Source organism: Dasypus novemcinctus, chromosome 1 (assembly GCF_030445035.2).
Source record: "Dasypus novemcinctus isolate mDasNov1 chromosome 1, mDasNov1.1.hap2, whole genome shotgun sequence".
Lineage (NCBI taxonomy): Eukaryota > Metazoa > Chordata > Mammalia > Cingulata > Dasypodidae > Dasypus > Dasypus novemcinctus.
The window spans coordinates 21,102,196-21,115,478 of record NC_080673.1 but is presented as its reverse complement, the minus strand read 5'-3'; the positions used below and the strand labels follow the sequence as shown (position 1 = coordinate 21,115,478).

At 36.3% G+C, this 13,283-nt stretch overlaps 1 protein-coding gene across 6 annotated transcripts in view; it reads left to right on the top strand.

Annotated features, from left to right (window-relative positions):
- Positions 1–13,283, top strand: part of PALLD (palladin, cytoskeletal associated protein) — a 467,101-nt gene that overhangs the window by 433,064 nt on the left and 20,754 nt on the right. For 4 of the 6 annotated variants that reach the window (XM_058309553.2, XM_058309467.2, XM_058309606.2 and 1 more), the window contains 5 exons: positions 484–619; positions 4,766–4,864; positions 5,618–5,668; positions 6,816–7,037; positions 11,873–12,022. In XM_058309553.2, coding sequence (XP_058165536.1) covers positions 484–619; positions 4,766–4,864; positions 5,618–5,668; positions 6,816–7,037; positions 11,873–12,022 — 658 coding nt within the window. The remainder of the gene's footprint in view (positions 1–483; positions 620–4,765; positions 4,865–5,617; positions 5,669–6,815; positions 7,038–11,872; positions 12,023–13,283) is intronic. The other 2 variants (XM_023583763.3, XM_058309636.2) reach the window with 1 other exon arrangement.

Here is a 13,283-nt window from a genome sequence, read left to right as displayed (position 1 = left end):
TGAATAAATGCATTCCCTTTCAAATCCTTTCACAGTCATATATGGTATATATTTTTAAATCTGTTTTTATAGAAGAGGGTAAGAAACTGCCCAAAGTCACAATTGTAATACAAGGCAGAGCCAGATTTTAAACCTAGGGCTGATTACAAATCACTTCGTTTTTTCCACTTTCCATTGCTGCCTCCCAAAGATTAAAATATATGCCTCCCTCATCCTTGGTCTTTACCTGACCGCTGAAGCATGCTGCCCCTTACAAGGTATTTGAACTTTCTCTAAAAACTGGTTCCAATCAGTGTTACCTGAGCCGCTGAAACTAGCTTTCATGGTGCTTTCCATAATTAGTTGCAGTGGACAGCACGTAAAAAGCAGGGGAGGGGAGTAGTAACACATTCACACTTACATACTCTTTGTTGGACTTGAACATTTGGCTTTGATTTATATATCTGACAACTGACTATACCACCTTATATTTTTATTCTGCAGGGGGTTTCCAAAGAAGGTCAGTAGAACTGCTAGAATAGCCTCGGATGAAGAGATCCAAGGCACAAAGGATGCTGTCATTCAAGACTTGGAAAGGAAACTTCGCTTCAAGGAGGACCTCCTGAACAATGGCCAGCCGGTACTGAGAGAGAGGTTTGGGGCCTGGATTTGGCGTATTAGCTACCCACATCAAAGAGCTCACTTTGTGCTTCACTAAGACTTATGTTTTAAAGATTTGTCCATAAAATTAATTTTATTACCACTGAGCCTCAACATTCCTCTTAGTATTATGGCATGAATCTCAGAAAAGGGCAAAAGTGAAATGGCTTCCTTCTGCTCAGCCTTCACTGCTCACTTATATTCATGAGCCATTCTTGGAGTGAATACAGTAAATGGGAAAGAAAGCAAGAGGAAGGGCTGGCTTAAACTAGAATGAATTAGCGTGGGAATGGAATAAACAAATGGTGATGGTAAAAAGAAAAAGGAATATGGGGGTTCCATTCCTGCTGCATGTGAGTTGGGAGAGAGGGAAAAGGTAAACTCTGAAACAGTTTGCACCTACCCAGAAGCAGGAAATGAGAAGTACCAAAGGGAGAATTGGGGTTTTCTTCTTCTGTGGCATATTCTGCCATATTCTGAAAATATCTTCACTAGGGAAACCATTGCTTAAGTCTAGTCGAATTCTATCAGACTGTTACAAGACAGTGACTCAGTACTCCTAAATAAGAGTCATGCCTGTTCTCCATTAGAAAAAGAAATTAGTTGTAGGTTTACAAAAAAATTACGCAGAAAGTAGAGTTCCCATATACCCCCCTTTCACACCCCCAGTTTTCCCTACTATTAACATTTTGCATTAGTGTGGTATCTTTGTTACAATTGATGAAACATTATTATAATTATGCCATTAACCATAGTCCATAGTTTGCAATAGGGTTCATACTTTGTGTTGTACAGTTATCTGGTTTGTTTATTTCTAGTAACCTACAACAATCTAAAATTTCCATTTTATCCACTTCTAAATATACAATTCAGTGGTATTCACAAAATTGTACCTTCATCACCATTACCCATTGCCAAAGCTTTTTCATCATCCCAAATTGAAACTCAATGCAAATTAAACATGAACCCTCATTCTCCATCCCTGCCCTCAGCCCCTGGTAACCTGTATTCTAGTCTCTGGCTTAATGAATTTGCAGGTTATGCTTACTTCATATAAGTGAGATCATACAGATAAGTATATGTCTTTGTGTCTGGCATATTTCACTCGGCATGATGTCTCAAGGTTTTTCCATGTTATAGCATGTATCAGAACTTCCTTCTCACAACTGAATGATATTCCATTGTATGTATATACCACATTTTGTTTATCCATTTCTCTCGATGGACACTGGGGTTGCCTCCACCTTTTGGCAACTGAATAATGGCACTATGAACACCAGTGTGCAAACGGCTGCTTGATCCAGGTCCACAGTTTTTATTTGGTTTGTCAGGACAAGACAACTAAACTCAAGAATAAAACAAGTATGTTTTAAGGCTGCTGATTGGTAGAGTAGTTTAAATGGATCTGGTAAAAAAAAATAAGAGATGTTCTCTTCATTGGATTTAAATGTTTCCTCATTATTAATTAATTAATTATTTACTTGTTGGCTCTTTTCTTACCACATCAGGGTATTTTAAGGGAATTAGAACAATGTAACAAACAAGATTTCTTAGGGAAAGGGAAGGAGCATTTTGTAGCTTTAATATGGGTTCAACATCAGGAAAAGTTGCTTCGCTCTTAAATGGAAGAGGAAAAGGGGCTTTGTATTAAACCTCCCATTCACACAACTTTTTCAGAGTAGAAAGCTCTGTATGTTAATGATATTTTCTGGGAATTTTAATTATCAAACATTAATGAAAAAAATGTGAGATCACCTTGGTTGGGAAGTTGGTAATAGAGGAGGGGTGTTGAATGTTGATTTTAATTATTAGGGCATCCTTATCTGCGTTCAGGAATTACAATTTTAAGGAGAACTTGTGTTAGCTACTCATTCCAGTGAATATAGAAAATTTTCACAAAGGGAAAATACTTTCTCTCTGAAATAAGTGATTGCATGTGTACATGTATGTAACCTGGAAGTTTTCCCTGGCTTTGTCAACTAAAGCCTTTGAAAGATACTATGTGAACTTTTCAAGCCAGGTGAAGGCATCTCTCCAGCTTTTTGTTGTTGTTGTTGTTATTTAAATATTTTTTATGGACTAAGGTTTTCTATTAAGGTAAGATTTCTGTAAGGTGTCATTCATATATTATTTATATTTATCTGTTACTTATGTAAATACTTCTATTTATCTGCTTAGCAGTGAATGACGTTCACAGTAAGTTGCATAGATTTCCACATTTGTGAAAGCATTAAAAGTACAAGAAAAGTAAGGTTTCCCTTATTAGAAAACAGAGTTCTCAAAGAACTTTTTCCTAATATTACATAATATCCTGTCACTTATTTTTGGCTTCTATAGAAAAAGACTTACATGGAATACTGATTCAGAAACAAAACTGTGAAGTTATTTCGGCTTCTACATAGTAGGTGTATTCTGGTGAAGGAATAGATGTCAAATTGATACATCTGCTTATAAGGAATGATGTGAAATTACTCCAGGCTTCTCTTTAATGTTTAAACAGTTACCCATAAAAACGTTAAGAAGGCTCTTTAAGAGAGTAGGAATTTAAAGCTTTCTTTTTAAATTGAATTTATTGTGTGTGTTTTTGTTTTGTTTTGTAATAGACATGAGAAAATGAATTTATAACATGAATACTGGACTGAAGCATGTCATGTACCACTAAAACACTTACCCCTCATTATCCCTTACCCCTTCTGAATTAAATGAAATAATTTGGAACTTTGGCAATTAACTTGTTTCACTTCCTGGTTTCAGCTGGGACTGGAACCAGCAATTACTGGAAATTGTAGGTTTACCCAGCATATTTTCCTGATTAGAAAGTTTTCCATAGATTTTGCATCTGTATTCAGAAGTTTGGAAGTTATCTGCCTCATTATTATTATTCTCTATTCTTGGATTTCTTACTATTTTGGATCAAACACTTTTTTTGTAAAGTTCTTCATAGAACCTACTTTTACGAGAAGAGGAGCAGGAATCACGCCAAAAGACAGAACAAAGCATGTTGGCATTTCCCTTACATAAGAATGGCCTAGCAAACACGGTTTTGACCTGAACCAGGGTGCTGGTGCTAGATGCCAAGACACTACCACTTTTTTTGCCTGATGACCAGGCCCTCTGTCTCTGAGTAGAATTATGAATTGTAGATATTACCTTGGGTAACTGTCTTTCAGAGTCCTGTTAGTTTAGCCATGTGTGGTCATTCTTTGTGAACTCTTATATTTATCTATGTTCGCCTACATTCTGGGCAGCCCAGGAAATTATCTGAGAGGTGAGACCCCAGAGCAGAGAGGATCATCCTGCCAGGGTGTCTAAACTTCCCTTGTTAGGTCAACCTACTTAGCTGTTCCGAAGGCTAAGAATGGCTGTGTGTGCATTTCCTTTAAATCAGGGGTTCTTAACCAGGGGTCAGTGGACTCCCAAGGGATCCATGGAAAGATTTCAGGGAGTCCGTGAGCTTGAATTGCAAAAAATCAACTTATTATCATCTTTATTTTCTCTGACCTCTAACTGAAATCTAGCATTTCCTTCACTTAGGAATATATGTAATAAATTGCAGTAGTATTCATTTCATAGCACATTACAGCTGTTGCATATCTCGAGAAATTGCTTACGCTTATCCATACTTTGAAATTACAGTATTTGTTATATCAGATGCTAGCTGAGTGTCATAAAACTATCAACTGCTACATTCTGAGAAGGGGTCCGTGGTTTTCACCTTACTGGCAGAGGGGTCTGTGGAACAAAAAAGGTTAAGCACCCCTGCTTTAAATTATATTTTGCTTTTTAAATACCTTTTTTTTTTTCCATTTTTAACAGTTTTGAGACATATTTTCCACTTTGTTTCTACCTCGTTGCTTTTTACACAACTTTATAGTATATCAGTTGTTGACTCTCAAGATTAATTATCCTATCACCCAAAACTGGATTAGGTCAGTAGGACCTAGGAGGTGAAAGGCAGGATAGTGAAGTAAGGGAAAGAAAGACTCCTCTTAATGCAGGTATCTGAAGTTGGAGAAAGAATCATTTCAGAAAGCATCACTTATCTGTTCATTCCTTTTCATGAAGCACTATGTAATTGCAATTTTTCTAATTTTGTTTTTGTGTATGTGTGACATACTTTGTTTAGAGGTTAACATATGAAGAAAGAATGGCTCGTCGACTACTAGGTGCTGACAGTGCAACTGTTTTTAATATTCAGGAGCCAGAGGAGGAAACAGCTAATCAGGTATTGTGTTGCTCTGGACTTAGAAAAATAGCTATTAATCTGTCCCCATATTCTTTTTGGATGCTATTCTTGAGATTATTTCTGTGGAAAGTGGAGGGCAGGTCACAGAAAAGCAGTATTAATCTCATCAGTCAACCTCATAGCTAACATATATTGAGTACACGCTGTGTGTCAGGCACTGTATTGAATGATTCATGGCACTATCTCAGCTGTACCTGTTCTTTTTAAAAATTTTCTTATTGATTAATTTATTCTCCTTTCAGGTATCATTCTGTGTTTTCCTGTCCTGGGGTTTAATGCAAAATAGTTTTGTGTGAAAAAACACATTTTCACTGAAATATTTTGAAGTAGTAGTAGATATTTCCCATTATATTTTTAATATCCAAAGTAAAATATTTACGTAGAGAAAAACTCTTACCTTCATTCTCATATATAGTTATAAATTACTAATCATGGAAGATCTAAAATGCTGTTTTTGTCCCCCTGCTATCCATCAATGAAGTAATTTATTTACTGTGAATTGTTTTATAATCTCTGCTGCTTCTATATGGAGTTTCCAGATGTAGGCTTAACCTAAAGGACTAAGTTAACTTTTTCTCATGTCTATTGAGATATGGGTCAGCCTCCAAAATTTGGAAGTTTTCTTTGTGTTAAATGTTGCTACCACAAAAGTTTCACTTCAAGAAATTTAGAAATCTTACTATATTCTTATTACTTCTATTAGTCTTCACTTCTTTTTTTCTACCATTACAGGAAATTGGGTCTCCTCATGCTTCTGTAGGGAGTCCTCTGGATGGTCAAAAGGTTAAGCTTTTCACCTTTCTTCTTCCAGTCTTTCACTGTGTCTGTTTTCTTCCGTTCTTCCTTTTTTACCTATCTATCCTTACTGCCATATGTTGATTGTATATACTAAGATCAGATGAACAAAATTATACAATATGCTTTTTCCTGTCATTTAATTACAAAATTGGATATATTTCTGTCATCAGTAGATACTATGACTTTAAATTGTAAAAACTTTTTAATTTTGTTATACCTCTGTAGGGGAAAAAGTATTCTTAAACTGATGAATATGATATAGGAATTAGACAAACAATTTGTATTTTTTGCAATTTTATTCATACTATTTTTATTTCTTCCCTCAAATCAACAAACTGCTCTTCTAAAGATTGGATAACTTGTATAAGAGAAAACCTAGTTAAAACAATCTTTAGTTCATTATTAAATGGAAAAAGATTTTAATGGGCTGTGTTCTCTTCCTTGTAAGCAAGAGAACTGTCGGATCACCATAGTCTGTTAATGACTTCCCTTCTTTTAGTTTTTTAACCAAAACTTTGACTGAACTCTTATTCTTGGTTTTCTTTTAAGGAGGGGGTGGAGAAAATTCTCTAGTAGCTGCTGATCTAAAGAGGGGTCCAGAGGCTGTGTGGCAGGGGATTTACATGATTAAAAACAAAAAAAATGTGGTACCATTTTTCTCTTATTCCTTTGACAAATGCTATGATATAGCAGCTGCTTGCCACATGTACAACTGTCGGCCTTGTGGAGAGATGTACCACCCTGAATCAGCTATTACTCTATGGAAAGAAATCAGTGTTCCATTGTGTTTTACTTTTATGAATAATTCAGGAATATAGTGTTTGTCTTTTCCTTTCCTTCTTTCTTTTTTACCCCTAAGAGAGAAAAGAGAAAGAAACTCATCTTCATAACTTTTTTGTTTTTGTTTTGTTTTGCCAATAGGGCTTGAAGAAAATGAAATGTATATACTTAAATCCAGATGTTTTTCTGCTTTATGTAGGATTGAATTGGGCCCAGATTGTTTCTAAGCTCTATGGTAGAAGTATCATTGTCATTTGAAAGCCCTATTGGAGAGGGGAATAAGACTTATGAGACACACATTATACCACAAGGTGTTGAGACCGCTAACGTGACCTTTCTTTATTTGATACAGGAATACAAAGTCTCCAGCTGTGAACAGAGACTCATCAGTGAAATAGAGTACAGGCTAGAAAGGTCTCCTGTGGATGAATCAGGTGACGAAGTTCATTATGGGGACGTGCCTGTGGAAAATGGAGTGGCACCGTTCTTTGAGATGAAGCTGAAACATTATAAGATCTTTGAGGGAATGCCTGTAACTTTCAGTTGCAGAGTGGCTGGGAATCCAAAGCCAAAGGTGAGCTGAAAAGATGGCTTCTTTAGGCATCGTATTTTCTGAGGAAGTTTTCCTCCCAAAATGCAGCATGCACACTACGAGGAGGAGATACAGACTGCCTTTCTCAGTACCATGATGTAACATGTTTTAAGTACCCTAAGTTCAGGACCATCTTCAACCAAAAGAGAGGGTTGGTAGAGTTTGGATTTGAGTGATAGACTAGGAGATGACAGAAAACAGTACTTGAGTAACTGATAGGATTTTCACACACTGACATCATTACCACATCATAATGAGGTTATTGTTTCTCCCAAGTTGCAAGTGCCTACACCTGCTCAGTGAGGTTAATGAATTTTCCCAAGATCAGGGAGCTGGGGAGTGGCCATGCTTGGGCATAAACCCAGTGTTTGACACCTTACAGAGTAGTAATGCTCACCCACTGACTATAAAAATGTCAAATCTTTAATCTGCAAAACCAGGGTTTCTTACATATTTTGACAAAGGGGAGTGGGGTGGGGAATGCTGTTTAACATGGGTGATCTAAGGAACTTCCGATACTGTGGAGGACTAGGCTGACCTGTGCCCTCTCCCTATAGACAGACAGAAGTGCTGCATAAAGTGCCTCCCTGTCTTTAAAGGGGTGACTAGAACAACTGCAAAGCAAAGCAATAAACAAGATGACATTTTTCCCTAGAACTTGAGTGAAAAAAATAAAAAGGACACTTATCACATGATATGGAACTGAAAACTAAGAAATTAACATGAAATTTAGTCCTGGATGATTAAAATTCTTAGGTTTCTGGTAGAAGCAATAAAAAAAATTGCCCCACAGGACACTTACACAGCTCAGGACACATCAGTGCTCCACAGGGTAGGAGAGAGGAAATGCTAATGAACTTTAGGTCACAATTTTAAAAAATTACAAACCATATGAAGAAATGAACCACCATGAGAAGAGTCAATAGCACAAGAAACAGGAGACTAGAACTCCAAGTATTGTACAGTATTGAACAATCTGAAGAAGACTATAAAATAAGTATATTTTAAATGATTGAAACTTTTTTTTTAGGAGGTACCGGCTATTGAACCCAGGACCTTATACCTGGGAAGTAGGCACTCATTTACTGAGCTACAGCCACTCCCCAATGAGAGTTGGTTTTTTCATTTGTTTGTTTTTTAGGCGGTACCAGGGATTGAACCTGGGACTTTGTAAGTGCGAAGCAGGCACTCAATCACTTAACCACATCTGCTCCCCTGAAACAATTTTTAAAGGAATAGAAACTATAATGAAAAAAGGGATAATAACAAAAAAAGGCAAATTTGTAAAAAAATAAAAATAAAACATAGAAATGAAAAATACAGTCATAGAAATTAAAAGCTAAACAGTGGTATAAAAGAGCTGAAATAAGAATAAGAAGGGAAGGTTGTAATACCTGACACTTTAAGGTACTAGTTCCCTATAGCTCCATGCATTGTTTTGTTTTCACAGTAGATTTTATCATTATAATCTTTTCCTAAAACCTAATTCGTTCAACCCCATAGTCAGAGAAAGCTAAATCAGTGAAAATAGGCTTAAATTTCCAAAGCCATATCCATCTCCTAATAAAATGGGCATTTGTTAAAGTAAACTCTCTTGTTAGAACTGGTTCGCCATATTCTTGGCATAATTTTAATAACTATATTCAGTGTATCATTCATGTATTTACAAACATATCAAATGTATTAAAAATAAATTTGCTGGGAAGTGGACTTGGCCCAGTGGTTAGGGCGTCCGCCTCCCACATGGGAGGTCTGCGGTTCAAACCCCGGGCCTCCTTGACCCGTGTGGAGCTGGTGCATGCGCAGTGCTAAGCGTGCAATGAGTGCCTGCCACGCAGGGGTGTCCCTGTAGGGGAGCCCCACGCGCAAGGAGTGTGCCTCATAAGGAGAGCCGCCCAGCGGGAAAGAAAGTGCAGCCTGCCCAGGAATGGCGCCGCACGCACGGAAAGCTGACGCAGCAAGATGATGCAACAAAAAGAGACACAGATTCCCATGCCGCTGACAACAGAAGCGGACAAAGAAGAACACGCAGCAAATAGACACAGAGAAGGGACAACTGAGGGGGTGGGGGAATGGGAGAGAAATAAAATAAATAAATAAAATCTTTTAAAACAATGACGGAGAACTACAAGTGCTGGTGAAGATTGGAGGGATAGAAATATTAAAAAAATAAACTTGCAACTTATAAATGAAATACAAACAATTATATCTCAAACTTGCAAAATATTCACAAAAATTTCCCACTTTTTTGTTGTTTGTTTTTGTTATTAGAAGGTACCGGGGATTGAACCCAGGACCTTGTACATGAGAAGCAGGCCCTCAGTCACTGAACTACATCTGTTCCCCCTTCCACATTATTTTTAAACCTAACTTGAGATTTAAGATCATTAATTAAGTTCTGAGATCATTGATCATTGTTTCCTATTCTTATAGAACTACACAGTTAAATGATGGGGGTGTCATAATGAAAGAGGACACTGAAGTAGAAAGAATTTCTCTTGGAAGTTATAATACTCCATATTCTTTTGAAAGATGGGCTTTTGTTTTTAACATCATAATTGCACTTTCTCCGGTTCAAATTTAAATTCTTAACAGCTTTAGTTTTCACAAGTTCTCAGTTTGTACATGTTACTGAGATACACTGTAATAAATGAAGTTTTTTGGAAAGCTATCACATTAAGGACAGAATGAGAAAATACTATTTCTCAGTACAAGTACTGTATGGGTACTGAGAAATAAGGATTATACCTATGTTGCTGCACTCTGTTTCAGATGAAGCTGGGTCCCCCTGCACAGGGGATGTGATTTGTAGATTATGGGCATAAACAGCATGCACGGCCAGCTCATTATCAGACACAGGTTAAACACCAACACGGCCTGCCACACAGGGCTGAAAGCTTTCTGGAATATCAGTGAGTTTTATGTCCTTGGGGTTGTTTCTATGTCCTTGAACCCCCTCCCTCCAATTTGCTGTTGGAAAAGGGCTTGGGTCATATCACCAAAGCCATTCTTTGAAGGTATCCCCAGAGATGTACTTGAGGATCTCTGTACTTTGTAGCCTTGCCTGCAGAAAACCTAGACAAATACAGAGAGAGCCTCTTTCCACATCATATTCAGGAATGGGAATGCTTCATAATTTTTTGTATGTTCTTATTTGTATATGGCCAGTTTCTCCCTTGTTGTGTAGCTATATTTCTGAGCTTTATTAACTTTGAGGAATTCACAAGCAGTATCCTATACTGAAGACATATTTATGAAAGATACACATGAACTGCTTTTGTTTTTCATAGGTGCAATGTAATTCTCATGATTAAAATGTGAGGTTTAGGCCAAAATCTGATATTCTTTGCCACATACCACTGGTGATTTTGCAGATTTCTTTGGACCAGTCATTAAGCTTTTTATCCAGCATATAGGGATGTTGTAAGAGAAAAAGTGGTGTTAATATTCTTATATAAAATATTCTATGTAAGTGTAAATCTGTGCAATTGGATGATGGAATAAGAAACATACCATTGAGGTAAGGGCAGAAATTGCTTTTTGAACATAAAGAACATGGATCAGCACAAAGGCCTTGGCAGTTTGAACTTCAGAAACATGCTGACAGAAATTTAAGACGACCTTGGGTCAAAGATCAAAGCTTTCAGTACTGATTTTCAGGAGAGTGGGAGGAGATTTCAAGAAAAAAGTTAGGGGTGGGAGGGTGGGTAGGAGAGGATGTAATTCAGAGAGACAGAAAGGTAAAGGGGAAGAAATGGAAAGAAAAGGGTAGATTTGAAGCTTTAATAGATGCTATTAACATTCTTTCATGAGAGAAGCTAACCCAAGAGTTTACGAAAAAGAGCTCAGGCCTAGGCAGCAGGTCATCTGCGGTTAGTTTGAATAGTTCAATTTATAGATAACTCCGACAGTAAAGAGGTTCTTAATCTACTTGTGTGCCTGAGTAACTAACTGATAATTATGTCCTATGAACAGGAATATCAGTAATTTTAAAATATGGAGTATTAAAACTTCCAAGAGAAACTCTTCCACTTCAGTATCCTCTTTCATTATGATGCATCTGTGTACTTTTATTTAAGTCCAAAATATTAATCAAATCATTAGAGATCCATGAAGCACTGGATTTGTTTAAAGAGAAGGGAAGGAAGGAACAGCTATAGAAGAGGAAGTATGACCATGTTTAATCTTTTTTTATTTAGTCAAGATTTATTGTGACAATATTGCTTAAAAATCATGGCTGGTTTAAATACTGTAACATAAGGGGGAGAGCTGACGTAAGTCTTCAACCTTTGACATATATTCCTTATCCCAGAATTAAAGTCACAGAGTTCCATATACCCTTTACTGTTGTTGCCTCCTACCCTGCTCCCCCATTTTATTGTCTAACAGTTCTGTGCAACGATTAGTTTTTGTTCTTTAAAACAAGACTTTTACCTTCACATTGCAAGTAAATATTAACTGCCAGTATATCTGCAAATAGAAGCAAAAACAAAAATGACTGTTATGCCACCACAAGGGAAGAATCACTGCCAACATTTTGATATATATCCCTCTATATAAACAAGATATCAGTGTAAATACTCATACACATAGTTTTAAAAACAAGAAAGAATATAATATTTTGAAAATAAAATAAAATTGAACTCACTTGTTACCTGCTTTTCTCAGTCAGCAATATCCTATTTGGCATTTGGTTTAACATTTTAACTTGAAAACTCAGATCAGCTCTGTAGACTATACTGTTATGATTGATCATTCCCCCAAATAGAGTAAATCTATACCCATCCTTACTCTTGAATCCTTATTTCCTTTCACAGATCTATTGGTTTAAAGATGGGAAACAGATCTCTCCAAAAAATGACCACTATACCATTCAAAGAGATCTCGATGGGACCTGCTCTCTCCATACTACAGCATCCACCCTAGATGATGATGGCAACTATACAATCATGGCTGCAAACTCTCAGGTGAAGAAGGGTACAGGTCTGGGCTCAATTCTGTGTACAGTGCTTACTGGCATTAAATTGGGCGGTGGAACTGTTTAACTAAAAGGTGTGGTCATACTTCTTTGGCTTATGAAACTTTTTTTCCAAATTCTTTATCCATCTTAGTTTCAGAGGATGGAGAAATTCTTTGTTTCTTATTTATTTATTGTTTCAGGTATAAGAATGATTCCAGTGTAGATGTACATTCTTCCGATAAGTACTATTGAGGGCCTACTATGCACACCTCCTCTGTAGGTGATGGGTTTGCAGTGGTGGACAAGACAATTATTGAGGTAGAAAATAAACCAGTAAACACATAAATTTAAATTCTATGAAGGGGTTAAATTCTAGGAAGAAAATAAGGAAAAGAGGACAGAGAGAGCAAATGGCATAAATAGAATCTAGTAGAAAAACTCAAAAGAGTAAAATACTTAACAAGAAATATGCACATACCAATAGAGTTTAAGTAATATGTGTAGACAAATTATGATTTTGATTGTGCTTACTTTCAGCATTCAGGATCTTTTTGTTTCCATCAAATTGTTTCCTGTTGTATTTGCCCTTATATTGAGGGTCAAAGCAATCAATTGACACTTGAAGTGTAAATAGTAAGCTGCTGAGCATCATGATTCCAATTCTAGCATGCAAATTCTATACAAGAATATATTCTATTAAATATACAAGATGTTGGGTACAGGGAATACACAAATGAGTAAGAAGTGATTTCCTTCATTAAGAACTCAGTGTGAGACAGGTAATTTTATTAAATCTGCGGAAGTCGTGCACATAATACACTTTTTTAAAAAAGGAAGGTCAAAATAACTATTTGTATAGCTAAAGAAGATTATCCAAAAATCATCTTTTTAAAGTCTCTGATCTATTTATATCATTCCATATTTCATTATTTCTTTTGAAGGAAAGATCGAGTGTTAGAAAATGATACAAATTTAACAAAGCTAACAAATTTTTAAAAGTTTGTACAATGTTTATTCTACTCTAATATTTCAATGTCATATAAAGCTATTCTTCTGCAATAATATTAAGATTAGAATGAACTCAAAATTTCCAGCTAATCCAGTTGTATAGAGCACAAATTCTTTACTGTCAGTGAATGCTTTCCCTATTGCACCTTCTTAAGCTTTTAATTTTTAATCAATGATACATGACCACTACCCTGAAAAATCAGCACAGTTATAACTTTCATCTAAAAGTTATATTTTACATTTTAAGGTTTATTCCTATT